Source organism: Siniperca chuatsi, linkage group LG11 (assembly GCF_020085105.1).
Source record: "Siniperca chuatsi isolate FFG_IHB_CAS linkage group LG11, ASM2008510v1, whole genome shotgun sequence".
Lineage (NCBI taxonomy): Eukaryota > Metazoa > Chordata > Actinopteri > Centrarchiformes > Sinipercidae > Siniperca > Siniperca chuatsi.
In genome coordinates, this window is record NC_058052.1 from 6,490,432 (window position 1) to 6,518,367 (window position 27,936).

Here is a 27,936-nt window from a genome sequence, read left to right on the forward strand (position 1 = left end):
AGGATAAGGTCATAGAATTAGTCAATTTTTTATTTGGAGAACACTTAACTTGGATTGACTCTACCATCTCAGACAGTATAAATACAGAAATATATACAACAGTTTAAAAACAATATGGATTGAAAAATACATATTTTATGCTGGTGGTTTAGGGAGGTGTATAGTGTGTACTTACTTACAAAGAGGAGTACGCCTGCATCTACAGTGTATAATTCATACTCTGTGATTAATGGTAAATTGTAAGAACTATATTCATCTTCTGAATGCAGCCTAAGCACTTTACTGTAATTACAGGGTGCTATGATTAAAGAACAATAGCAGCATATGCAGTAATATGAATAGTATTTGCTCTATAATCTCAAGGCTTTTCTGTATACACTTAGGTTTGCTTAACAGCCATTGTCTTAATGAGATTCCTATAACAGAGTTCATATATAGTAGTGTATGTTACAGGATGTGTTTGCACGTCATCTCACATTTTATGAATATGTCACTTCCTCTTCTTTTTTAGTTTTCTATTATAAATATAGTTTGTGTTCATGTTGTTGTGATCACCGGTCCAGCCAGCATATAGAGGGGTAGCGCTCACTCAGTGTCTTGCGCAGCTGAGCACTCTTTGTCTTATCCCTGGTTTCCACCACACACTCCACCTATGAACACACAGCGATACAGTTAGCCCACACACACACACACACACACACACACACATACACACACACTTGTATTAGGGCAGTGAGCGGGTTGCCAGTTAATTATGCAACACCTTTCACCTTTTGACACTGCTGGTGAATTAACAGTACAGTGCCAATCTGTCAGTGTAGACTGTAGATGCAATAATGTAGGCAATTTCTTCTTTCAAATGTTACATAGTATATTAGTTATACCTGGCAAAATTATTTAAATGTTTTGGTAAAATGAAAGGTTTCATGAATTGTAACTAATGTCTTTATTAATGGTTAGTAAATAATTTATTAATGATGTTTGTATTTTCTATTTGGTAATCCATTAATAAATACTCATGGGTTTATTATTTTCAAATAGGCCATGAAGTAGCAGTTATAAATGTTAATAAGTTATTAATATAGGGTTTTGAACCATCAAATATGCAGCTGTTAGTAAGTTGTTGATAAATGGATTTTGGTGCATATCATCTGCAGCCCTTTTCCAAAGATTTTTCACAACCTGGCAACCCAAAAATTGTTCTTTTTAATGGATTATAACTGATCTAGTAAGCATTAGTAAATTATTTTTAACTTATTAATAAAGCCATTAGTTACAATGTTACAAAGGTACCAATATTTCTTGCGGTGTAAGCGTAGGTCTTCTCCAAATACAGCATAAATACCTCCATGAGGTATACTTGATTTGTATTTTTGGCCCTCTTAATCACACAACTTTGTCCTGCCAACTCATAGCCACAGCCACACATAGTTCCATGGCAATGAAGGAAAAGTAGATGAGCGGATTGAAGAGCAGTAGGAAAAAGAACGAGCTGAAGAGGAGAGATTAGACGCCTACCTTTGCCTTGAAGAGGTCTGACTTGCCACTTTGTCTCCGATGGCAGACATCCAACAACCTGGAAGGGAAAAGACAGAAAGAGCAAAGGATTAAAGGTGGCATCAAGGGACATTAAACTTAAAACAGATTGGACCTCAGCATGAAACAACAGAGTAAAAGATCTTTAAATGGACGGGTGTTGACCCTACCTGACGTCCTCTCTGGACAGGACGTCCAGCAGCTTAGCCATGTCTCCTGGCCATTCTCCTAGCTGCACAGAGAACTTACTGACCCGATCGTCCAGCACCAGGGCTCGGTCCACACACTGCCTCATCAGCTCCAGCTCCATGTTAGCACTGCTCACCACTACAGCGACCCTACGGCAGACACACACACACACACACACACACACACACACACACGCACATACACAGAGGGAGTCTTGTTTCATCTGCAGCCAAACGGATTAGCTCTGCTGACATCGCAGTATTGCCAAAATGTCAGCTTTTCAGGCATGAAGAAAAATGTCTCAGCCCTCACAGTTAGGACTATATTTAAAATGATACAGAGGGTTTTAACATTGTTTAAAAAAAAAAAAAATAGGCCTCATACACACAAGAAAACTTGTGGATCTTCTATAAACATGAAGAGGAGTGCTTTACAGTAGTTATAAGATGTTCACCTATTAGCAATAAATGAATGCTGCTGTCTGTTCCTGACTTCTGACCTTTTGAAAAGGAAGTTCAGGTTCAATAATATAAACAAGTCTGACCCACTTTTTGCCTCTCAGTTCTGGTAGTTGTCCAGCCAAGATGGCAGCCAGTCCCATGGCTCCCTCTGTGTCCACAGTGGAGCGTTCAAACTCCTGAAACCGCAGCATCGCCACCAGAGAGTCCTCCTCACTGAGAGGCAGAGGTAAAGAAAGAAAAAAATGTACGGCAGCCTTGACAATTATATTCCACACTTAGTAAACACAGAGAGGATTTCCTTTCCACAGTCCATTACTTTTTAAAATTAGGTTTAATATGAGAAGATTTAGTCCAAAATAATTAATTTCTGCATTAAAATACCTGAAATTCAGCAGTCAATACTTCAAATGGCAAAATGTAAAGATGGCTGGTAACAGTAAATCATAATCTGAATTTTAACATGCAGGCCATATTTCTTCACACAATGGATATCTAATGTCTGAGTAAAACCATTCAAATGAAGCTTGAGAGTGTAAATGTGCCGTGGAGATGCAGTACCTGACAGAGATGACTTTATCTACTAGTTTCTTTGCCAGCTGGAAGGTGTTAACACCCAGCGAACGCTCCATAAGATCTGAGAACAGACAGAAGATCAACATATGTTCAGCTACTGCTGGAAAGAAATTAAAAAGCCATATGAGCTTCTAACAGAAAAAAATGTGCAGATAATGACAAAGTTTATTAAGCGTTTACATGACAGTTCTGTACTACATGTCTGGAACCAGAACCGACTACTAACTCTGAACTGAGTTTACCTCCATAGAGTTTCTTATTGGGGTTGCTGTGTATGTCTTTGACTGGACTGTCAGTTTTCAGAGATTGTAGCAGCAGAGGGAAACCTTCTGGTTCAATTCCCTGTTGAAGAAAGTCCATTCAGTTAGAATTGTTTAAGTTTTTAGGATTATACTACTTGTATATTTTCACCATATTACCACATGTTTAAACAAGATACAGTACTTAGACACAACAGTGCTTCTGAGCTAAATGCTAACATGCTCGCAATGACAATGCTAACATGCTGATGTTTTGCAGGTATGCTGTTTGCCATGGTCACCATTTTAGCGTCGCATGTTAGCATGCTAACATTTGCTAATAAGCACTGAACACAAAGTACAGCTGAGGCTGATGGGAATGTCATCAATTTTGTATACTTGGTCTACAGACTGCCTTTCAAAATAAAATTGCTCATGCAGCTGCCCACTATGATTACATGAGCTACACCTTCAGTACTAACATAAATAAAATGTGAGACATTTGTACGATTACTATGATAAAAACAGGACCAGCTAATGGTAGCATGGAATTCAATACCAGGATTTTTGACCGAAAGTAGAAAAACATGCTTTAATAAAATGTTAAGATTATATTTATTTATTTATTTATTTATTTATTCATACAATAGTTTTTTTTTTAATTATTGTGTTGTTTCATCTCAGTGTTTGTCATTAGTGCTGTTGATTCCTATGGTGTGTATGGATGTCAGATGTTATGTGTCGTGGGTTTTTTGTTTGTTTGTTTGCTTTTCATTGAAGTATTGTAAATACATTATGCAGAAATAAAGAAATAAATAACATCTATGGGAAGATTGGTAGCCTTAATGAATTAATACATTTTATAATGTTCACTACTGGGTCATATTTGGCAGTAAATTTGATTGATTGCTTCATCATACACAGAGATATTTCTTTATGATTGAAAAGAGAAGCACAGGGCTGTTCTGTTCCTCCAGTGTAAACAGAGCTAAAGCTGTCAGAGTTTCAGCTGTGGGCAGATAGTGGAACAAGGGAAAACACTTCAAATACATTTATCTTGTTAAGGAAATCCAAGCTGAATGAAAAACATGCTTGGATCAACACCAGGGAGATGTAGGAAGCGAGTAGCAATCTCATTTTTGCAATAATAAGTAAGGGTTTGTGGGAAATGTGACCTCATTTTAAGAAACAGCACTAACAACACCACTGCTGTGAGAGAGAGGCTACAGATCAACTCATACTATACATTGTAGGTATTGTAGTGACGTTGACAGTGATATACAGATGTTTATACATTCTGCCTCCATGAATTACAAAAATCTAACTTCTGAGCATTTACTTACTATGACAAGAATTTGCGAGTTGAGGTGTTTGATGGCTGCAGCTGTACCAGCCAGTAGACCATACTGTCCAGCTGCAGGAACAACCACTGCGTCCAGTTTGGGCACTTGGTCATAGATCTCCATGCCCACAGTGCCCAGTCCTGCCAGGTACGCTGCACTTTCATCTCTGGGCATCAGAAAACAGACGTAGAAAAAAAGAATACATCAGGTGAAGGGCTCCAGAGTGCCCTGATGATCAGCAGACCTCATAGGTTTGAGAAGGTTTCCTTTGTTATACCCATTTTCATCTTTGTGCCTCCAGTTTCTCCGCACTGTGCACAAAGATAGCAGACTTTATTTCAACAGATGAAAGAAATAATACACTCTTCTCAGTTATGAAAACAATGGGAAATTGTGGTCGAAATATGATTTCAATTCATGATCAACCTCCATTACAGTATGCAAAAGTTACCATAGTGTTACACAACCCCTGACATTCAGTGTGTGTCATGTTTGCATTTGAATGAAATGAAAGCATGTTTTCATTAGTGTATAATCACCTGAAAATAAGAATCATGTTAAATAGCCCTTTATATCTATGGGTCCTCTTCCACGGAGGCCGCCATGTTGCATCGCCATGTTTCTACAGAAGTCCAGAACAGACAAACCAAACACTGGTTTTTCGCGAGTTTCCGGCTACCGTAGTTTCTCCTACACGCTTGGAAGGGGAGGGTGAGGTGAGCGGTATTCAAATGGTTGCAATCTGCAATTTCACCGCTGGATGCCACTAAATCCTACACACTGGACCTTTAAATGTGAGCGCACACCATTCACTTTTTAAATCATGTACTTTTCAGTGGAAAAGAGATTTTAAGTTAGACCTTTGTGAGGATAAATAACACATTCTTCTCATTATACATGAAAAATGTAATTCATTTGAAAAAATGCACCTTCGCCCAATTCAATACACTCAGAGGTTTTACTGCTACAGCCTTACTTACTTACACTTGGTATGACCAGTATCTTATGGTAGCTAATGTTAGCAAGCTTTAGGTAAATACTGCTGTGTAACTGATTCTGTGTTGCTGACTTTATGACTCTTCTCCAATGATGCTATTATTACACTATGTTGTGGCATTTACCATTATCCTGTAATTGCCACTTGTGGCCACAGTGGTCACCATTCACCAAAAGTTACATAGACTCTATAAGAGTATATAAGAGTACTCAGTGCCTTCCACTGACCACTGCCTACAGTGTTTACAGTTTGCAGTGACTCTCCAGCTGTGATAAGAGAATGGACATTTTTCATGACAGAAATATTGATATGTGATAAAAGGTCGTGGCCAGTGTGTCGGTCTCACAATACATTTAGGAGTTTTGGCCCTTTAAGACTTTCTACTTTCTCCATGCACTTTGCAAGGAGGCGAAGTTAGGCCAGAAACCCCCACTCTACATTTTGACATGTCATAACAGGAAAATCACTGGTGTAATTAATAACATTAACAGAGTCCTGGTATTGTGCATAGTGGCTCACTGGATTGGCTGGGAGCAGAGCCATTGTTAATGCTTTTCCTGCTCTGACAAGTCAAAATGTCTGCCTGTCAAAACAAAACAGCATCTTCTTTTTCTTGAATTATATACTTTGTTTAAGTATTTGAGCAAGTTGTAAATAAGCATACATTTTCTAATTACTGGTTGCAGTACAGACAGACATAGTGTGACCTCTGAGCGAAATGTTAAAATGAGTATAAGTGGGACTGACTCTTCCAGGTAGAGGTATCCGTTCTCTTTGGCCAGATGGCAGGCGTGGTTCTGGGAGTCGTGACCAGTGCTGCCGTAGGAGATGACCATGGCGCCGTAGTCTCTGTAGATCCTGAGGCGAGGCGAGGAGCAGCATGACGGCATGATGGCAAACACCGGGATCTTCAGCTCCACTGCATGGTGAGCCACAGCCATGGAGAAGTTACAGTCAGTGGCCACGATCACACCCTTCCTCTGCTGCTCCTGCAGGGACATAAACACATGCTTGACGTACAGTATATTCATATATCATAAACATGTAAACACAGCAAACATCAATAGATTCGCTGGAAATCGATGAAAAATCCTCTACAGTGTGTCTACAGTCTTTATGCTAAGCTAAGCTAACCTTATATTTAAAAAATAAGTATGAGAGTGGTATTGATCTTCTCATCTAACTCTCCACCAGAAAGCGAATACGCATATTTCCCAAAATGGCAAACTATTCCTTTAAAAGGCTTAAGGGTAACACATAACAGATATTACATCACCACACATGTACTTCCAGGTGCCAAGTTACACTATGATATGATGCACTGAACTAGGACGAACTCCTTTCCCGTCATTGTTTAGGTGGGTTTCCGGCTTTAAACGCGCTACATGAAGCGTACATACACAATGAAATCATCATCAACTTCAAGTCGCAAGTCATTTTTCCAACAGTGTACTCAATCCATCACCACTTGTCCTCGCCAGAAACTCAAACTTGCCTAAATTTAAGAATTAATAAGAAACTCAAAAACAAAACTCTGCTGGTAGTCCATTCATACTGATGACAATGATTACAGTTCAGTTTAGTTCTCTCAGTTGTCTGACAGAAATCAGGCTCACTTGCTCCTAAACATACAGTATACTCATGCAAAGGGACACATTTCCGAGCCGCTGTCCATTAAAGCTGCACTCAGACTATTTTTGTCACTACAGGTCAGTAATGGTCAGTTAACACGTGTGTCTGCACGAACACACAGATAGTAGATCACACTCGTTGTGACCCGACAGACATGGAAGGGATCATCCTGTCTCTCTCTCTCTCTCTGCCTGGTTGCACCTGTGTGAGGGAGGTGAGCAGGTACAGGACTCCTCTCTCCTTCACAGAGCCGGTGTAGTGCAGGTGCTCCTTCTTCAGGTAGATCTCCATCCCGTACTGTTTGGACAGTCTGGAGTACTGCACCCAAAAAAAGAAGCAGCATTTTAAGGGCAGCTCTACGTTTAATCTTATGAGTGTACTGAACTGTACATTAGCTTAAAACTATTTCTTCAGTTAGTCTACCCCGTTATAATCTGACAAGATATTGAATGGAAATATACAAAAGTATGATAATATATGAATTTCAGCATGCATGCAATGTGGGCAAAATAACAGCTAAAGACAAAGAAGAACGAGTTGTATTGCATTTACAGAATGTGTAGTGTGTTTTATATGTTTCTTTATTTTCATTCAGGTGGTAATCAAGATAATCTGTTACTTGGAAGAGAATCATACTGGATGAAAGTCAGGATAGTATGTCTTTATCTGTTTCTGTATTATGACGTTCAAAATTCATACTTTATATTAATAGTTTACCATGGTTTGTATTAACATAGGCTTACTTACTTGTTTGTAAATATATGTATTTATCTTATCAACTTAATCGTTATTTATTCCCTACGGATGAAGTTATCATTAGAATTATCTTATGCCTCTATGTTTATTCAGTTGTTCAGTGAGGGCGCCTAAGTATATACTCAGTGGCCACTTTATTAGGTACACCTGTAAAATGTAATGCAATCTAATACAACAGCTCACCCATAAATTCTACCTTTACAAAGATAATAATGTTCAGTTTTGATTGACACTGTCAGAAAGAGTATTCATTTAACTAAATGTTCATTATTGAGGTTGTCGTTTGCAGTGGTGTTAAACTGGACTGCATTATATTGAGAGGGGTTTCTAATGTTTTGCCCACCCTATTTACAAACGTGAGGGGGAAAGAATATTAGAAACACATTTCAATATAAATCAGTTCAGTACAATACCACCACTGACTACAAGCTCAGTAATAAACATATAGTTGAATAAACACCTCTCGGAAAGTAAAAGCTGGCCATTATGAGCTTTGTAAAGGTGGAATACTGTATGTGGCAGAGATGTTGTACTGGACTGCATTAGACTGTACAGGTGTACCTAATATAGCGGCCAGGGAGTGTATATTTCTTGTAATGGTGAAATGAATTTTGCCCCATTTGTCCATTCCTTGTAGCCCTTATTTTAGATTGTTTTCTATAAATTGGGTTACTAAGACATTTGAACATTTTTGGAAGCGCAGTTTCCATTTTGTGTCTCCGGTTATTTAGAAATGTATATGGAAATGAATGTTGATGTATTTTCTCAAGAATTTCTTCTAATTTTCGGTAATCATTTGTGATGAACTCAGGTGTACCTCTTGACTTGTTAATGATGTGTACGTATATAGAAGCTCTGACACTTAAACTTGCCTTGAAAAAGACAATCAAATCTTCCTCTTTCCAAATATGTCATATGCCATGACCAGCACCTAATTGTTGGTGTGTATTCCAGACCACTTATGTAAATTCTTTATTTTCATTTTTTTTAAATAAACCTGACCACCTTTCAAATATTTAGTTGAATTAGTTTGATGTATATAACAAACTACGTCAAACCCTTGTCAGAATCCAAACAGAGCTCCTATTATGTCTGTCCAGTTACAGAAATGATGTTCGCTCTTCTAACCGAGGTCAGAGGTCACCCACCACTTTCTTTCCCTCCACATGACTTCACACTATGTAAGGTCATGCTATGCTAGTGTACCGTGCAGGGTGTCTTCTGTATCACTGTCTGGATCCTGAAGGCCGCGGCGCTGATGTCCTCAAAGCGGAGGTACTGGGTAGGAGGTCTGGGGACGATCCTGAACTCGCTGACACGTCTGGTTTTGGGGGGCTCCATGAGCATGATCTTAGGACCCCCCACCACCTTGGTGTCATAGACCTTCACATCCCCATTGAGAAGCTCCTCCTCACCAAAGTCCTTCAGCCGCTCTGGTTCAATGAGGGTGGGTCTGTGGCCTGCGGTGCCGTTACTGACGTGGCCACATTTGTAAGAGCCACCGGGCTGACTGGGGCCCAGATGCAACTCCTCTCTGGGAAAGAAGACAACAGACAGACATTAAGTTAAATTTTCAAATCCGATATCCTGCGTTTGAGAAAACTGACCTCTACTTTAGTAAAATTATTGACTACACAGATTTGACTAGGTAGGAAGAAACTTTTTTACTTAAATTCTAACATTTTTACACACTAGACATCCTGAATCCCGTGAAGCTATTATTCTCACAGTGACCCCCAAGAGATCCTCAAAGGATCGTTATATTTTATTTGCATGTTTTAACTTGTTTACTTCATGTTACATAGTAAACTGTATATTACTGGTAAACAGTTTTCAAAGCACACCGAAGGAGTTTGTTTTACATTTTTATTGTGTTTTCTAGAATTCCTTGAATTTCACTAAAATCAACTTCTAGATACTTGAAACTTGCCTGAGATCTAATCCATTACAATATACATTATGTGCAATTTTATTTTGTCAGACTTATGTTGTTGTTGCTAGCTAAGGCTTGGGCTGCTTTAAAAAGCCATAGCTGGTTTATTTGTGACCAGGAAGCTGGGATTCTAGATTCATAGGTAAACCCCTCATTAGAGCCGCTAATTGAGAGAAATGAACTTCCAATAATTTCATTCTCACTGAGAGAAATTTGGTGAGTACAAGGGTATTGTATGATAAACCATTTGCAAAAACAGAAACATCAAAGCAAAAGTGGACCGTAGGCAGGGCAGAGTGAAAATAGAAAGAGCCTGTCTGTCAATTTACAAATGAGAGTCTCAATTGGATATGAACCAGAATAGAAAGTAGTGATGTCTATGTGTCGCCTCCAGCAAACAATATCAGTGAAACTCTTTTCTGAGAAAACAGTTTTTGCATACCCACCCCACACATGACAGTGATTCATCAAATTCACATTATACACTGAAACTGCAACTCAGACATCACTGTTCTGTTAACATTTGAGATTGGGTTGTGACATTTGTACAATTTTTGAGTTTGGTAGAAAATTCCTGAACTGATTGGACTGAAATTGAACAGACCTCAACCCTGGCATAAAGCTACTGTACGTATCCCTCAGTGTAAGATGAATTGATTCACCTTTCATGTCAACCCAGCTTCCACTCATTGTGACAGATTACATCTATAAGATTCATTGGGTCATTCAGCTCCTCTTTTTAGGAGACACACAAACGATTAAAGTGGCAATTTAGGCCCAAAGGCAAGACAGTTTGATTTCTAACAGCTCAGTAAATGGGCACTGAATATAATCAAACAGTACAATTCATTTAAATAGTTCAATTTCTTCCTAAATCTACTGACTTTCATTTCTCAAATGACATTGCACAAAACTGGATTCGATTGTGGACATTTCTATAACCACATAGTTAATCAGGAGGCCCTTTACACAGTATATACATAATAATAGGATTACACCCTTTGGAGATTAATCCTGTCACTTAGCCACTAAAGCAGATCACAAAAGGTTAATAGCTAAATTTGAAACTTTGAGTAAGGTTGTGCAGTTGAGCCATGCCAGTCGTATTCAGATAAGCAAAAAGTGATGTGTTTGGTTTTTTAACCTGCCAGATGGAGGGGTTTTGCTGCATCATGATAGTCCAGATATAGCTAAATAACTCAAGAAGTAAAGTAAAATAAAAATTATTCAGTGACGAAGCGCTTTAGTGAGCTTTTAGTGTGTCAAAATATCCACCAGGTGGAGCAGTTCTCCAAAACAACTGAATCTGCCAGCACTCTGCAGAGAACATCCCAGTCTATTGATATCACAATGATCTGCCATAAACACTACCATGACCTTTCACCTAGTCCCCAGCGTCCATTACTGCCCTCTGCCCCACTTCTCAGTCACTTTCAGTCTGTTGTTCAGGCACACCGTGTTCTCTTAGCACAACTGTGAATGGAAAAGTCCAAGGCTGCACCTGTTATTAGGGTGCTTTGGTTCAAAAGCAACATCAAAGGGGGAAAAGAGCAGCACGGCAGCTAGTATCAAGCCTCAAAAGGCCTCCTCAAAAGAGATGAGGAGCTGAGATGGTAGAAATAGGTTATTTTAATTCAAAATGATACATAAAAACAAAAAGTGAGGACAAAGCAAAAAGTGAAGGAGACATTTCAGCCCACCAGGCTTTCGTCATTGCACTATCTCAGCTTCTTAATGTCCTTTTAAAGACTAAATGCCCCAACTGGCTGCTGTACCGCTTCCTTTTTCTACTAGAACAATGTTCATTTGGGAAAAGAAAATGTCTCCTAGTATTATATGAACCTGACTGTCGATCTTGCATTATATATATATCATTCAGGTCTGGGTTTGACAACTTTCTTGCATTCTCACAGTCTGTTTTAGCCTACCACAAGTAGCTCCACAAGGTTTGAATACTCACACCAAAGTACTTGAAAGTAAATTTTCTTTAGTTTGTCTTAAATCCTGACAATCATGGTATTCCATGAAGAAAAACACAGAGTAAGTACTTGCAACCCCTTTTTTTTTTACTCTAGATGTGATGTCATTTATATATTGCACAAAATGGTGGCACATATTGCACATGGATTCATGATCAGCCTACCTCTTTGATCCTATGCCTCTTTGATTTCTCTCTTTTTTTTCTCTAAATCTGTGAGAATTACCTGGGGGCGAAGAGGAGAATAAGGTAGAGGACCAAGCGAAGGAGCAAGTCTATCAGGGCTTGGAAGGTTGGGAGTAGCTCTCCTCTACAAGGAGCAGGAGTTGAGGAAGAGGTGGAAGGAGAAGACAGGGGGATGGAAGAGGAGGAGGCCATTTCTTCTGGGGACCTGGGTGGAGCAGGACAAGTTTTGGGGAGAACCATCTGAAGAGAAAGATGATTGTTGGAAGGGAGTTCGTGAAACCTTGATTTGGGGATTGCAGCATCCAAATGTGGATTTGGAAGACAAGTGGGTGGTTTTGTTTCCTGTGATTTCCTTTTGTGATTGAGATGAGGAGGAGGAAGACATTGGAAATTTGAGGGTGTGTTTGTTAGGGTAGGCTGCAAAGAAAGTAGATGAGGAGGAGGAATAGAAGTAACGGAAGAAAGAGGCACTGAGGCTGTGGAGGTAGGAGCTAGCTCCGAACTCTGGGCAGAGGGTAAATCTGTTTCTACGGGGCGGAGCTGGTTAGGGGAGAGGTCTGGGGGATCCAGGGGGCTACATGTTGCAATTTCCCACCTCTGCCAGAAGGGGTCATTCTCCTCGCTGTCTTTAAGTGCAGGCCTGGGTGAGTACAAACGCTCAAGTCGCTCGCTCAAGTAGCTCGAGTAGAATAACTGGGCAGCAAAGTTCATCCTGGTCGAAGCACTGTCCTCTTACAGTCCAACAAGTCTCTGTATCTGAATCCCTCTACTCCTCCGACTGCTGTGGTGTGTCCGAGGGATAAGAGGACACTGACTGGAGCTGCTCCCACCGTGTAACATCCCCTGCCCCAGCTCCCTCCCCCTTTCCCTGCCCAGGGGCTATTTAAGAAGGGATTACTCAGGGACACATGCATGGAGGCTCTGCAGCGTCTCTCCAGTGGCATGGCCCCTCCCAAGGCTCTATTCCTGGGCCCAGACCAGGATTACTTCCCCTTTCTATGACGTAGTGCTAATCAGACGTCTAAGGAGATAGATGCAGACTTAGGGTTTATCTAGGGAGCAGTGATCTGGAGGCTCAACCACACAGAGGAGACGACTATGGATGGAGGATCAGAAATGAAAGAAAGTGGGGTGCCTTAAAGGGTAGAGATGCAGGTTTGTGTCCAGAGAATTGCAGGATCTGATAATGGTACCTGCAAAATGAGTGTAAAACAGCCATAAATAACTCTCACGTCTCCATATTCCATATCTAGAATCCAGGTCCATTGCACTCTCTATGAGATACATAGAGGGCAACAGTAGACGATTTTCTGTTCAGCTGTCAGACGTCAGTACTTGCATTCGTAAGAAACTGAAGCAGGATGTTGCTGCAGAAGAGCAAGGCTTCCCTAGATAAATCAAACAGTGTATGTCGTACAAGTGTAGAGTGAGAAAGGCTTCCAGACAGACAGATAACAGAGACTTTAGGGAAAGTGGAGAAGAGGTAAATTGGCTGCTGCCAGAACTCAGCAGGCAGTCCAGATCCTATTCAGCTCTGATCGGATGTCCAACGTGTCCCTCAAATCTGAACTGAGGAGCCACAATGATGCCAGCGTTCACTGGACAGGCTTCTTCCAGATAATATGCATGCCCTTACTCAGATCACTACAGGAATGTGTATAATCAGAGATAATCCCTTTAGCAGACATGGCTCAAACAGTATTTGCAGGTAAATCTGAGTGTAGTGAATGGAGTGTAAGATGGGTGGAGTTTGCTGCCTCAGCATAGTGCAGATAGTGTCAAGTAAAGTGTCAGTCACTGCTGATACTATTCTACCCAGATCTGCCCCAGCAGATCTTATTGACAAAAATACATTCTTTTTCATTGTTTGCTTTATTGGTAAGATAATACAATTCCTAGCCTAGTAGACCTATACTGAATTTCAAAATGATTTGCATAACTCTGACTAGTCCATGGTAAGCAGAAATGCATGGTTAGGGCCTCAGTATGCCTGTGCCTTTTGGATAGTCATTTAACAATGTCTGAAACCCCTTCCCCCTACCCCTCTCTGACGTCGGAATTGGTGAGGCTGCGTCTGGCAATTTTTGTTCCTTTCCAAAACCAATAACCTGACAAGCATGCCCACTTCATGGAGCAATTTGCCAAGTGTGTGGAGGTGAGAAAGTAAGCAGGATTTGAACTTTCTCTCTCAAGCTCCCTTTTTGATTATTTACACATCAACTTCCGTGACTTTCTGTGTGTACAGCTGAGTGAATGCCTTCGAGCAGACTGTACAGAAATGTGGGCCGCTATTCCCATTTGTACAATTCCCCCACCATGACAGCATGCTTTTTGCCCCAAAAAGAGTGTGGCCATTTAGAACAGGTATAAACACTGTGCCCTTACATGTGGTCAGGCGACACGTCATACAACCTAGTTTATTTCAAGCACACTGAACCCTTTACATTTAACATCCTTTTACGCTGGACAAAAAACCCACTAACATCTGGCTTTTGTCTTCCATGGCAAAGGGTACAATCAGCATTCATTCCCGGGTTAAATGACTCTGCAGTAGTCACAGGTATTTATTGGCTCCAGCTCCGATCAGCAGTGATGGAAACATGACACCCGGGTGGACACACCAATTCTGAGCCCCTTTTCCAGCACAACTCCCCCTGCTCTTTCATCTGTTTCTATCTGCGGATGTCTGTAAACATATGTAGTAGCCTATTAGCATGCTAGGCTAACAGTCCGTCAGCTGTGTGGCTTTATATCCGAGCTGTGACGTCTTCAAGAGCACACAAACACCATAAACACACCTGTCACCCGCCCAGCACTGTGCTGTTGAACCAGAAACACCACGGCTACACCTTATTTTTATACAGTCTATGGGCTACACACAGCAACCACCGTAACATTGTCACTGGCCTCCATGCTCCTTTCTACTGTTGACTAACCCTTAAGGGTGGGCGGATCGATACCAAAATATCAATACTACAGATACTACGTCTCGATTTGAAGATCGATACTAACGTCAATAGAATCGATACCAAAAAGGGATCTGCTTTTCTCTTGTATTTCAAAGGCTCAAAGTGTAGAACTGTCTGTGCAAACGTTCAGTTGTCACGAACACATCTTAGTGCATACTCTTTGCGTCTCCTCTGCTGTTGTCGTGTTGTGTGCACTCTGACAACATACACGCCGCGCACCTGCAGTGTGCCCTTACCAGTTTAATCCAACACACAATTGCACTGGTGACTGAATGAAAGACGATCATCGTTTGGAGCTATTTCACAGCTGTGAATGAAAACGTTGCTAACTGCAATGTGTGTATCAAACTCAGGTCTCACAGGCGGCAGGTAGAAATTCTACCACTCAGCTAACCTTACAATTATTGCTAACCTTTAAAAATGTATTCCGATTTAGCCTATTGATGATGCATTCACCTCAGAAATCATGTCAGACTGCTCTACCCTACATGAAAGTACATATTTTTGTGGGTTTTACCCACATTTAAAAAACCTGCATACACGTGCTAATTTTGGTGTAAAAAGGACATTAAGATTGGGGGGGTGCTTGATTCGAACCTGGGCCGCTGCGGTAAGGACTCAAAGGACTCAAAGGTTGTCGTTTGCAGTGGTGTTAAACTGGACTGCATTATATTGAGAGGGGTTTCTAATGTTTTGCCCACCCTATTTACAAACGTGAGGGGGAAAGAATATTAGAAACACATTTCAATATAAATCAGTTCAGTACAATACCACCACTGACTACAAGCTCAGTAATAAACATATAGTTGAATAAACACCTCTTGGAAAGTAAAAGCTGGCCATTATGAGCTTTGTAAAGGTGGAATATGTGGCAGAGATGTTGTACTGGACTGCATTAGACTGTACAGGTGTACCTAATATAGCGGCCAGGAAGTGTATATTTCTTGTCATGGTGAAATGAATTTTGCCCCATTTCTTCATTCCTTGTAGCCCTTATTTTAGATTGTTTTCTATTTAAATTTCAATTAAATTTTATTTATATAGCGCCAATTCATAACAGAAGTTATCTCATTGCACTTTTCCTAGAGAGCAGGTCTAGACCGTACTCTTTATAATATTATTTACAGAGACCCAGCAACTCCCACCATGAGCAAGCACTTGGCGACAGTGGCAAAGAAAAACTTCCTTTTAAGAGGCAGAAACCTCGGGCAGAACCAGACTCAGGGTGGGCGGCCATATGCCGCTGCTGGTGGGTTGAGAGAGAGAGAGAGAGAGAGGGAGAGAGAGAGAGAGAGAGAGAGAGAGAGAGAGAAAGAGAGAGAACAGGAGGTAAGAGAGCATACAGTAGCACAATGCATATTCCACATAAAATTTTTAAATAATAATGTAATGGTAGTGGTAGTATTAATATTAATAAAAGTTATAAATGTACAGACTGTGGAAAGAAAAGTAATACCAACTTTGAATATCTCAAAAATGTGTCTTCATACGTTGGATATTAAAAATACAGTACTATATGATGAAATGTCAACTGAACACAGTGGCTGTATCTACCAGGCAGGCAGAAAAGATTTGGTAAGCTAAGCTGACCACATGACAAACCTCCAAAAACTAGTCCTTTCAGTCAGGCTGCTGATAGTTTCTGTAAGTACAGCAAATCTTCAATGGGATTAGGACACAGTCAAGGGAAACCAAAGGTCAACTAATGACTTAAAAGCAGAGGGTGGAGCTTTGTTTCGTTTGATGGAGTCACAGACTTCACACACACAACCACACACCTCACCCAAATAAGATTTAGCTCCTTAAAAAAGTGGCAGGAGGACGGTGCATGCCAGGGGCCAGACAGGCACAGAAAGCTGAGCTCACTTCTTGGCAACAACAAGGTTTAGTGAGGTCCATGCTCAGGAGAAGATAACTGTTTGACTGGATAAAATGATCAAGCCACTATTGAGCGTCTCCTTCATCTTTCCATGCTCGTGACGACATTTGTTCATCATAACGGCTGGCGGCATTATATTGAACAAAATAAAAAGACAGCACAAAGAGGAAGACTGGACAGAAATAGACAATGAGAAGGTGACCCCACCTCCAGCAGTCTGTCACACCAGAGATCAGCGTGACGTCGGCTGACTGGATGCCACGATCCTCTGGCTCTGTGTTTGTGTAGATGCTCTGCGCTTCACTATGTGTCTACTTTCTGGCTGGACTTAAACTAACATTCACTACCTGAATGGAGGGTCACAAGATGAACTTTGACATACATGTACATTTAATATCATGCTGTTTTAGAATACTTTTTATAGTGAGTCTCAAGCCATTTCTCCTAAACATTCACATGATATGGATATATTGTTGTATCCATGCTCATGAAAAACAAATACATTTGAAAGATATCCTTATTTCTATGATTCATTCTGAGCTCTCTCCATACAAATCTTCAAACAAAGATAACATGACAACTTGTTTATTAATGCACACTGTCCTTGTTAAATAAACTGATAAATAAATAAGGCATTGTTTTCTGAATAATTCATAAAATCAGTGTAAGAATAAAGTAGCAATCTGCTCAGGAAAAACTACATCTTTATCTTCATTTTTCTATTAAATGTTAAAAATGTGTTAAAAACTTCAGTATGTGTCATATTAGAAAAAGGTTTCTTTCTTGTGTGATGTTTTGCGTATCAAATTCATTTTGACAGTATAAAATGATGTTGCGTCCCTTCAAATGTGATTTCTAATCTTTTTTTGCTTTGCCTAAGATGATATAAGAGGATAAATGAGTTTCCACTGCTAAAACTATAGTATAAATCAATGACCAAGAAGGTTGTTCATGTGTGAGATATATACTGTAATTCTTGGCCATAGAACTGTTTCTTTTCTTGTATCCTTGGCCTGTATCTCTGGTTTTTATCTACTGACAGATAGAAATGTCTCGGGCTCTCTTCTCTCCTCTCTCCTTTGATCCCTTCACTCATTTTTCCTCCAGTTTTGTTTTCTGCTGCTTAACCTGTAGATCTGCTTAACAGGCCAGACAAGAGAGCAGAGCACGAGGCTCAAGACAGTCTGGCTTAATGAAGATAACCATGTTTGCTACGTAATAGTCTTGGCTGTGTGTTTGTGTGTGTGGGAAGGTGTGTGAGTCACACAGACAGAGAGAGAGAGAGAGAGAGAAGTCAATTCAGTGAGAATAACAGGAACCAATCAATGCGATTATAAAGGGCATTCTCTGCTGCTGAATTGATTTTGATTTCTCTGACTTCCTGCTGAACGGAAACACTGACTGATTTTCCCAGTAAGAACTCGGCAGCCTTGAGTCCTTTTGTTATTTCATCGATTTCATCGAAAAATACTATACTAAAAATACTAAATAATGAAATAAAAACAAATGAGATGTTGTCCACTTCAATCTTACCTTGAGTATTGCTAGAAATAAGCAATCTTAAATGCCTCACAGCATTTTCTTATATTTAACAGTAAGTCAAAAGAGGGTGTGTGTAAGACAGTGTAATATAGTACTGGAATATGGTATGAATATAACATTGAAATCTGATTTCTGGAAAGGGATAAGTCCTCTTATGTCATGTTTTAACTTCAAGGGGAACATGAAAATACTAGTGACCACAAATGTAACACAAAACTTACACCACATAAAAAACAAAGTTCCTTTCTTTAAAAGTCTGTGGCTGAACTGAGATCTGAGTCCCCTCCCCAGTACATCCCACCCGCCCCTTTCTGGATACTGAGCTTTTCGTTCTGCATCTAACGTTTTCATTAGGAAACTGGGCGCAACCAAGTCAACGAGGGAAGGATTAGAGAGCAAGAGAGCGAACGCAGGGCAAAGAGGGGGAGAAGAAAGCTTCTTGTTTTCAGTCTGGTTCTGAATTAGAGGAGATTTGGGGGCTCTCTCTCTCTTTCTCTCACTCTCTGTTTCTTTCATTTCTCTCACACACTCTCTGTACCAGCTGCTTGCCAGGTTTCACCATGACCTGCCCCTCCACCTCCTCATTTGGACTCATCTTACTTCTGATTGGCTACGCTGCAGCAGGTAAGGGCTGTAGGGTGTGGTCAGGAGGAGGGAGGGTAGAGGGGGTCACAGGTCACACAGGACACACAGCTGGGAATTCAGCTGAGCAGATCAGTGTTGAAGGTGCGTTGATTTACTACAACAGATGATTTATGGATCAGTGCAGTGGAAATACATTTTCTCATGTCTACTTCATACATTATTACTTTGTTGCATGGTAAAAAACATTTTATATGCTTCACAGATGTGTGTAAGTGTTTGTAGATGATGGCTGGATAAACACACATGAAGCTGAACTGACATCATGGGTGTACATACGCATACATGTGAGTCTGTGTGTGTTCAGGGATTGCCAGCACATCTGTTTCTAATTTTACTGCAGCTCTGGCTACACTTAATCTAATATTCTGTCAGCATAGTTTCAATCACTCTTTGCTTCATCAGTTATGTTCATCTGCTTGCTTCTAACCAGTGTGTTTAGCATTGTTTACCAGTTTTACTAAAGTCCAATGGAAATTCACAAAAACGTGGGCCAATGCTCCAAAGCCACATCTGAGTGACGGCCTCAAGTGTGAATTACACTGACTTCATACTGTAAGAATGGCCAACTGCAGGATTCATACAGCAAAATGAACACTCATCCTTACGCAACAAGCAAGCACACACACTCACTTATAAACACAAAAAGAATTTAATCTCATATTTCATCTTTAAAGCTTAAAGTACCCCTCCACCCCAAAAATGTGTTTTTCTTATGTTCAAGTCACCTAAAATGTCAGACCTTGACTTTACTGACTTGTATCTGTGCAAAGTTTGTTAATAGAGAGGTGTTTTCATATTCCTCTACTGAAGGGGGAGATGTCTGTGCACTTTCCTAAAATCTGAGATTCAAACCTACTGCGGGCAAGCTAGATTTGGGACGTCACAAATGCGAAAGCCAGTTGCAATGTCGCCGGCAAAGAAACCTGAAACCTCCAGCGTAGACCGAACTTGTCAGTACAGAGAGCGAGAGTTTGCACTAAGTTAGCGTAGTGAAAGTTTTGACAGCAAACATGGTAGAGTGGGCAGTTTTTGGATGTAAATCGGACCCCGGAGCTTCCTTCCACTATCTACTAACGTTACATAATAACAATGAGAACACACTGTAACATCATAGCAACATAATCACTAACGCTTTGTCAGCCACTGCCAGTCACAAGCTAACAAGCCCAAGAATAACATTAACAAATAAAAGATGCTAACTACACTAACCATTCTGATATGTCTGCTAATTGCCGGACAGACTCCTCATCTGGCTCTGACTGAGGCTCAAACATGTATGGCTGAATCTCTCCAATGTTTCCTCTAACTCTAGCCACCTTGATGTGCACTGCTCTCTCACCATGGATGTATGTCGCTCACCCACATATCCATACATACTTTAAAATGTGTCTGGAGGGGAACTTTAATTTTACTTTACATTTAAAATACGAAAAGCTGTTAATGTGGGTGGAATAATAGTTTTAAGGATTTTCCATGGTTCAAGGGCCACTATCTCAGAAAAGGCACTCTATTGGTGTAAAAAATGTGTTCACTGGAAACAGGTTAAAATCTTTTCAATGTTAATTTGTTGCTTCCTAAATTTATAGTTACAGTTGCGGTTAAAGCACTTCAGCTGCTGAGATGTCAGATGAAGTGAAAGTGTTGAAAGCAGTTGAATCGTAAGCAATGAAAGCAGTTGGAATGTCCGTTGAGGTGTTAGAGCTAAAAAAAGTTGATCTCTCAGCTGAAAGTAAAAAATTTGCTGAAGTGTCAGTTGACCTGTATTCACTGAAAGCAAGTAAACTGTCAGTTGACGTTTAAGCACTGAAAGCAGCTGAATTGTCAGTTGAATTGTAAGCAGTGAAAGCAGTTGAAATTTCAGTTGAAGGTGACGCACTGAAGATTGTTCAAGTGTGTGCATTTCAAGCAGTTGAAGTGTCAATAACGGTAGATTCAGATGAGACTCTTTAGGGAGAGTCACATGCTCCTAAGTTCTTGAGTCTAGTGTAGTAGACTATGCATTCACTGACATGGACCTCTCCACTATCAGTGCATTCACTGTCAGATAGCAATCCCCCCTTTCAAACCACAACCAAATAAATGTGTTCTTTAAACTCTCAGGTCAAATGTGTGACACAAAAAGGGAACCCAGTAAGCTGTATAAATCCTACTTACAGATGGGCCCAAGACAGTGGAGACAACTTCATCATGGCCTTGAACTCACCTGACCTGATGAATGACATATCAGTATATAACCAAAATCAATATGTCCCCACCAGAGATGGTGTAAAAAAGGTCATTGATGATATCAATATGATATTGCATAAGGAAGCTATTAAAGCTAACCTTATAAAACAAAAACAGAAGCCTGTTAAAAAGCAAAACGCAGACTCATTGTTTGATCAAGAATGCAAGACCATCAGAAAAGACCTGAGAAAAATAGCAAATGAAAAACATTGGCAACCAAAAAACCCAGCCTTACGCATTAGGTACAATGAAATTTTAAACAAATATAAATGTACAGTTAGGAACAAAAAAAAACCCATATGAAACTTGAAGATATTGAGAATGCCATTAATCAAATTCAATTCTGGGATATGTGGAACAACTTCAACACAAAGCAACCACAAGCACTACCCATCCAAAATGGTGATATCTGGAGAACGCATTTTGAAAATATGTACAAAGACATACCAATACATCTAATTCATTCTGATCAAGGTAGAAGAAACAATTAAAGACAACCAAAACCCCCTTGATTTCCCAATTACTTGGGAAGATTTGACCACACAGACAAAATCTCTCCAGCCATGGAAAGCTTGTGGTCCAGACAGCATTAAAAATTAAATGCTCAAATGCAGCACCCCAGAGATCAGTCAGGATGTTTTCCCAACATCTGGTGCAAAGGGCTCATTTCCCCCATTCATAAGAGTGGGGACAAATCAGACCCTGGTGACATCTGTGTCAGCAGTTAGTAGGTAAACTATTCTGTAGTATTCTAAATAAAAGAACACTAGAATTCCTTGACAAACACTCCATCTTGAGTAAAAATGAAATTGGCTTCTTCCGAAAACACCACACCACTGACCATGTATATACCCTTCACACTTTAATTAACAAACATGTACACCAAACAAAAAATGGTAAGATATTCACATTCATTTATTGATTTCAAGAAAGCCTTCGACTCTATTTGGCATGAAGGGCTCTATTACAGACTTCTACATTGTGGTATGGGGGCGATCTGGTTAAATACATTGTTTTATGCTGATGACCTTGTTCTACTGTCTCCTACTGAACAAGGAGTACAGCAACAGCTGCACATAGTAGAAAAGCACTGTCAGAACTGGGCCCTGGCAGTAAATACAAAGAAAACTAATGTCGTGACTTTTCAAAAACGCCCCAGATGCCAGGAGAACACATACCATTTTACCATAAATAATCATTTCATTGAACACAGTATGAGTATTATACCTACCTTGGTATAACCATAACAGCATCAGGGAGTTTCAACATGGCAGTGAATGCACTAAAAGAAAAAGCCTGAAGAGCTCTAAATGCAATTAAGAGAAAATTTCATAATTTCCAAATTCCAATAAAAATTTGGCTTAAAATATTTGATAGTGTCATACAGCCCATTGCGCTGTATGGTAGTGAAGTATGGGGTCCACTCAGTCATCATAGCTATACCCGTTGGGACAAACATCCAACAGAATCTTTACATGCAGAATTCTGCAGATACATTTTACACGTACACAGAACAAAACATTAACGAATGCATGTAGAGCAGAATTAGGCAGATACCCACTGATAATTAACAGAAACCTATTTGGAACACATATTTGCTTTGGCAAAGTTAACGTCTGTTTCCCATGCCGATAAAGCCCCGCTGAATTTAACTGAATTGAGTAAAAGGTGAAGGAAGTTGACGTGTCATGGCAGGCACATCTGCTGTTGCACAGGCTGCTATGCAGTACACACATCTTAGAACAGGATTTTATTCTTCATTGATCCTGCTTGTAAACCTTCTTAATGTTTTCCTTTTGCGTCTGTCAGGCCGAAACTTGGTTTGTACGAACACTGTTGTTGTGAACTAAACTGACTTCTCAATTTTGCACTCGGCTGAACTCCCTCTCTCCTGTAAAGAGCCATGTCAGTACACAAACCCAGAGCTAGAAAAAACTGCACACACACTCAACACACACACACAAACGGTCATTCACCTTTGTCCTCGGGTAGAGTCAGCGAGTTAGATCATCATCTGTGTTTGCTTTTCCTGTGGTGTGCTTGGAGTGTGGGGGGTTACTATGTGATTTCTCAACCACCTGGAACAGTTCTGACAGGGGAAAAAGTCTTCATATAAAGCAAAAGCCAAGAACAAATGCCTTCCCGCTGTTTGGAAACAGACTGGTGATAATATAACATCTCAGCCAGTCAGCTATTTGGCATCAGCCACATTAATTGCATCTGTAGTTTATTGCATACAACAGAGACACTTCTTCCTTTTCATAACAGCATTCATTGGGAACATCAACATGAAGCTTTCTGTTGCAAGTTTCCCCCTCCTAAAAAGCAGGCTGTGCTGTGTACACACTGATCACACAAACATACACTGAAATTTCGATGCAAGCACAGCTGTTGTTTGGGGGGGATTGTTTTTTATTTTTTTAATCAGGAAACCAGTAGCACATTCTGTTACATTGAAAATTGTGGTTGTTTTGAAATGCAACAACAAAAAAAACAGCCCTTTAATAACGTCTACCTCCAGATTCTGCGTAGGAAATCTTCATGTCTTTAGCAGACTGCTGATAATTCATCTGTCACTGTCAAACCAAAGCAGGTGAAGTTTGCCAAATCTTCATGCCCCCGAGTCAAGTTCAACTAAACCTCCATCACGGAGGACACACCAGGGCAGACATCTGCTTTGTTCGCTCAGTGAGAAAATCAGATGAGCTTATGGTAACTTCCATCCATCCATCGCTCTTTCTTGGCCCGTTTCCTGCATGTACTGAAACTGGCGCCCCTCCGGACGGGCGTAATGGAGCTTGTAAAATGTTTCCATGGGATATCTCTGTAAAATCAAGGCAGCCTGATGCTAAGGCACGGCTGTACATGAGAGGACAATGTGCAGAATAAGATATGGGAATAATTTCTGGCCGACTTTGCTGGCACAGCCTTTATTGCTTAAGGAAGAAAAGATTTTAAAGATCAGTGGTGGAGTAAATGACTTGTTAGGATGGATACCGTTTACAGCGGGACATCAGCAGAAAAACAATCCCTGTATCTACCTCTGTATCAGCATGACATTAAATGCCCACTCATGAAAGCAAACAAATACATTTTGTCTTCATCTTTTTTAGTGCATGCCAAATGTGAATATGGTGAAATTAACAGCTGCAGCTGCTGCTGAAGAGCTAAGAAGGAAACCTGAACAAAGCCACAGTCTGTGTTTATTTGACAGTAGACTGAAAGCCTGGTGTTTTTTTTCCTAAAATGAATATTTCCAAAAGTGTGTACATGTGAAGCTCGGTTTTCCGATAAGGACAGTCAAACACCCTAGAGAGGACAAAATGAGTAATGCAAAGGTATGAAAAGGTGGGAAGGTAGGAATGATTGTGACTATTTAACCCAGAATGCTTAAAAGTTGAACAGTCTCAAGTGTCCAACGTGATTGGCTGTTAAACAAAAAATTGGGGATTTTTAACCTCAAGAAAACCAAAGAAATACAGTTTGTGGGTTTAGAGTTTCAGCTTTTCAGGTTATTTTGGCTCACTGGAAGGTAGAGCTCATTGCCTTGGTTAGAAGAGAAACTTCAAGATGGGACGTAAAGTGTTTTTTCAAGGAATGATCTACTAACTATATTTTTCCAGGAGAACATGTGAAAGCACATCCATGTTTGGTCATTGGCAAGCAGCCATGGTATGTGAAGAATGATAGTGACAAAACCCACTCTGCAGAGGCAACCTAACGCTGCCTTAGTATCATTAATGTTCAATGACACCACACGCTCTCGGGCATTAGCTGTCCGCACACACTCCAAATGCTTCATCTGAATAAAAGCAACAGCACCGCTGCCAGCATTCAGTAAATGAATGAGAAGTTCACTCATTTATAAAGTATGAATGCTATCAATGGGAGCTTGGCCTGCAGCCACTAAGAAGGTGTTAAAAAAATTGAAGCAGAGTCCTGCGAGAGAATGCAGACTTCCCCTCAAATATGTTGGCTTCAAAGAGAAACTGATAATTGGAAACATAATTGTGAGGGGGAAACGGCAGGAACAACGTGGCCCTCCCCACCCTGCTGAAGTGAATTCACACCAAGAGCATTATGGTTTTCCTCAGTGTGCTCAGTGTTGTATAGTTTTTATACTCATTTTAGACTCCACATGATAAGGCAGATCACTCTCCTGCTAAAATGTTACTTGACTAAAGAATATACCACACATGAAATGATTATTTGACTTGGAAACAAGCAAAACGATCCAAATAGTAAATTTGCACTGAAATAGATTCAATTGTTTATTTCTCACATTTGTATTAGGCCTATAGCACCAAAGACTCCACCTAAAAGAATAGCTGGACATTTTAGGGGAAAAAACACTTATTTTCTGCCTTGCTGTGAGTTGACTGATTAGAGTATGGATACCAATCTCATGTTTGTATGCTGAAAATGAAGCCACAGCCATCTGCCGGTTAGCTTAGCTTAGCATAAAGACTGGGAAAAAAACGAGAAAACAGCTAGCCTGACTCTGTCCAAATGTAACAAAATCAGCCTACCTCATTTTCGCCTTGACTCATTCATGCAAATTTGACCACTGAACCTTTTGTGCAGTCCAGTTTATCAGTCCACAGTCAGTGTACCAACTGTACAAACGTTAGCTGTAAGCTAGCTATCAGCACAGGCACCGAATGGGAGTGTGTCTGTGTGTGTTTGACAGCTCAGCCTCTGACCTCAGAACTCACCAGAACTCCAGTTGTTTTAGTTTTTTCCCCTCTCTTTCTTATTTTTCCTCTCGTCTCTGTACGTTTATGAAGCACATTAGCGCATTTTTTTCGCCCAAAATTGACACATCTTCCTGTCGGGTTGAGCTGTCCCGCGCGAATTCACATCAAATCACAGTTTTTTTATCTTATCTCTGTAGCCTATGCAATCACGCCATCTAAGAAATGTCCCTCACATTCTGTCAGACCCACAGACTGTATATAAAGATGGATGACATGACAGCTCCCCAAAAGTGAAGCCAAAACATCTCGATCGCCCCCTGGTGGCTGACTGCAGTATAGGTCATAAACCCCGCCCCCTCCATGTTAGCGGATGGGACATGAGACAAACTAAAAACTCAAAAGTACACGTCAAATACATTTTTCCCAAAGATGGTTTCTGTCATTTTAGGTTGTTCTTACCACGCTGATGTGTGTTCAGGTGTTCGTTGATAAGTTTGGTTCTAATTAGTTATTTGATGCTATAAATCGGGGGGGTTACACGCCATGATTGACAGCTGAGGCCGGCTTGAAATTGAGTAGGCCGGGTGAATGGGCGGGACCTCGGTACCGAAGCTCCAACCCCGTTCACTACTGTGCAGACACTGGCTCCAAATGACGTCACCAGCGCAAGATGGCAGCTCCCGTATCTGGGATATTTTGGCTTCATTTTTGTACAGTGGCAGGAAGTGGAGACGCATCGTCCATCTTTATATATAGTCTATGGTCTGAACATACAGTAAAGCTCACTAATTAACACATTATTTCTTGTATCTCCAGGACATCCTGGAGTCTCCGCTAGTCGTTTGACTAACATGTTAATTAGTGAGCTTTAAAAGCTTCACGTTCAAGGTAGGCTACAGACATAAGTCGTGTCGATCTTTTCATCTAACATCGGCAAGAATGTGAATAAGCATATTTCCCCAAATGTCAAACTATTCCTTTAACATCCAATACTAGAGTTTATATCCTTGTACTGCTCCTTTAGTGGGTAATCAGGTTTGCTTGGGGTGTGGAAAATGGATTTTTGGTTTAAATGCTTTGCTGTTTTCCAGAATAGGTTGGACTTAAGTAGATATCTCTTACTGTCTTAGAAAATATTTTTTTCTAATACCTGTTTAAATGTGGAGATTAGGTGAAATGCTCCTTTTGAAATCAGTCAGTGTTAAGTATGATCAGCTTTAATGCTTTTTAAAATGGTTTTAAACGTCATACAAATGAAAATCCACACACATATGCATCTTTTCTGTTTTCAGGACCTGAGCCTGACCTGCAGCCTCGAGCGGTGCGTTCAAGTGCCTGTCAAGAGCACATGAACCTTCACGACCGCCTGGATGTAGTGGAGAAGGTGCTGTTTCCAAACCAATCTCACATTCAGCCCTCAGTGGTTTGAAACCATCAGGATTCTGGATGTTTTTCCCCATGGTGCTTCATTATTAAAAAGTCAGCTTTCTCTCCATTAGGCTGCCAAAAACAAAAATCCTCAGCATTTCCTTTCAAGGATGTCGACAAAGCCGTGGCTCACTGCCACATCCACAGTCACTGCGCATGATTTCTCAAAATTTTCCAAAACGCTGATGAGTTACTCCAAGTCTCCACATTCGTCTCATCTGACAAACCCCACACTTACTTTGACCTTACCTTACTAGCTGTTTTGGGCAACTGTATTATTCATATGAATAAGTGATTGTATTATTCATGAGTGATGATTCTATTATTCATACTACAACTTATTAATGTATTATTCATATGTCAACCACCCAACTATGTCTTCTGTCTCCTGCAGAAAGTAGAGGACACAGTTGAGAAGTTGGAGGTTGAGCTGGCTGCTCTTCTGGATGCCATTGAAGATCCAAAGTGGCGCCCCCTGATGGACAATACAGGAAGGACAGCTGTGGATATCCTGGAAGTCCCAGGGCAGAGGGGCCAGTCGTAAACTAACCAGACATCCATGCAAGAAGGACTCAAGAAGAACTTTGAAGGATTAAATCGGTTTCCATGACTTAAATGCAAAACATTTAAAAAAACTGTGTATATGCATATATTGTTTTTGTATATCAAAATAAATGTTTTATATCTTAAAAAAAGAGGGGGCACAAGGCCAAGTTTGTTTGCATTA

At 40.4% G+C, this 27,936-nt stretch overlaps 2 protein-coding genes across 5 annotated transcripts; one reads left to right on the plus strand and one right to left on the minus strand.

Moving 5' to 3' along the window:
* Window positions 1–4: 4 nt before the first annotated feature.
* Window positions 5–26,139, minus strand: LOC122884703 (L-threonine ammonia-lyase). 4 transcript variants are annotated; one of them, XM_044214965.1, is made up of 11 exons: window positions 25,614–26,139; window positions 8,933–9,260; window positions 7,172–7,288; window positions 6,086–6,327; window positions 4,342–4,507; window positions 3,002–3,101; window positions 2,745–2,820; window positions 2,274–2,399; window positions 1,707–1,874; window positions 1,519–1,576; window positions 5–650 (listed from the first exon to the last, which is right to left on the minus strand). In XM_044214965.1, exons 1-11 carry the CDS (start codon window positions 25,616–25,618, stop codon window positions 552–554), a joined length of 1,485 nt encoding a protein of 494 aa, XP_044070900.1. In that variant the 5' UTR covers window positions 25,619–26,139; the 3' UTR covers window positions 5–551. The 4 variants fall into 4 exon arrangements, with proteins under 4 accessions (XP_044070900.1, XP_044070901.1, XP_044070898.1 ...); XM_044214966.1 differs by having other exon boundaries at window positions 25,800–26,138; XM_044214963.1 differs by lacking the exon at window positions 25,614–26,139 and adding an exon at window positions 11,864–12,664.
* On the plus strand, window positions 18,547–27,904 carry LOC122884705 (placenta-specific protein 9-like). Its single transcript, XM_044214967.1, has 3 exons — window positions 18,547–18,837; window positions 27,074–27,165; window positions 27,604–27,904. The coding sequence occupies exons 1-3, from the start codon at window positions 18,774–18,776 to the stop codon at window positions 27,751–27,753; spliced, it is 306 nt and encodes a 101-aa protein (XP_044070902.1). The 5' UTR covers window positions 18,547–18,773; the 3' UTR covers window positions 27,754–27,904.
* Window positions 27,905–27,936: the final 32 nt, after the last annotated feature.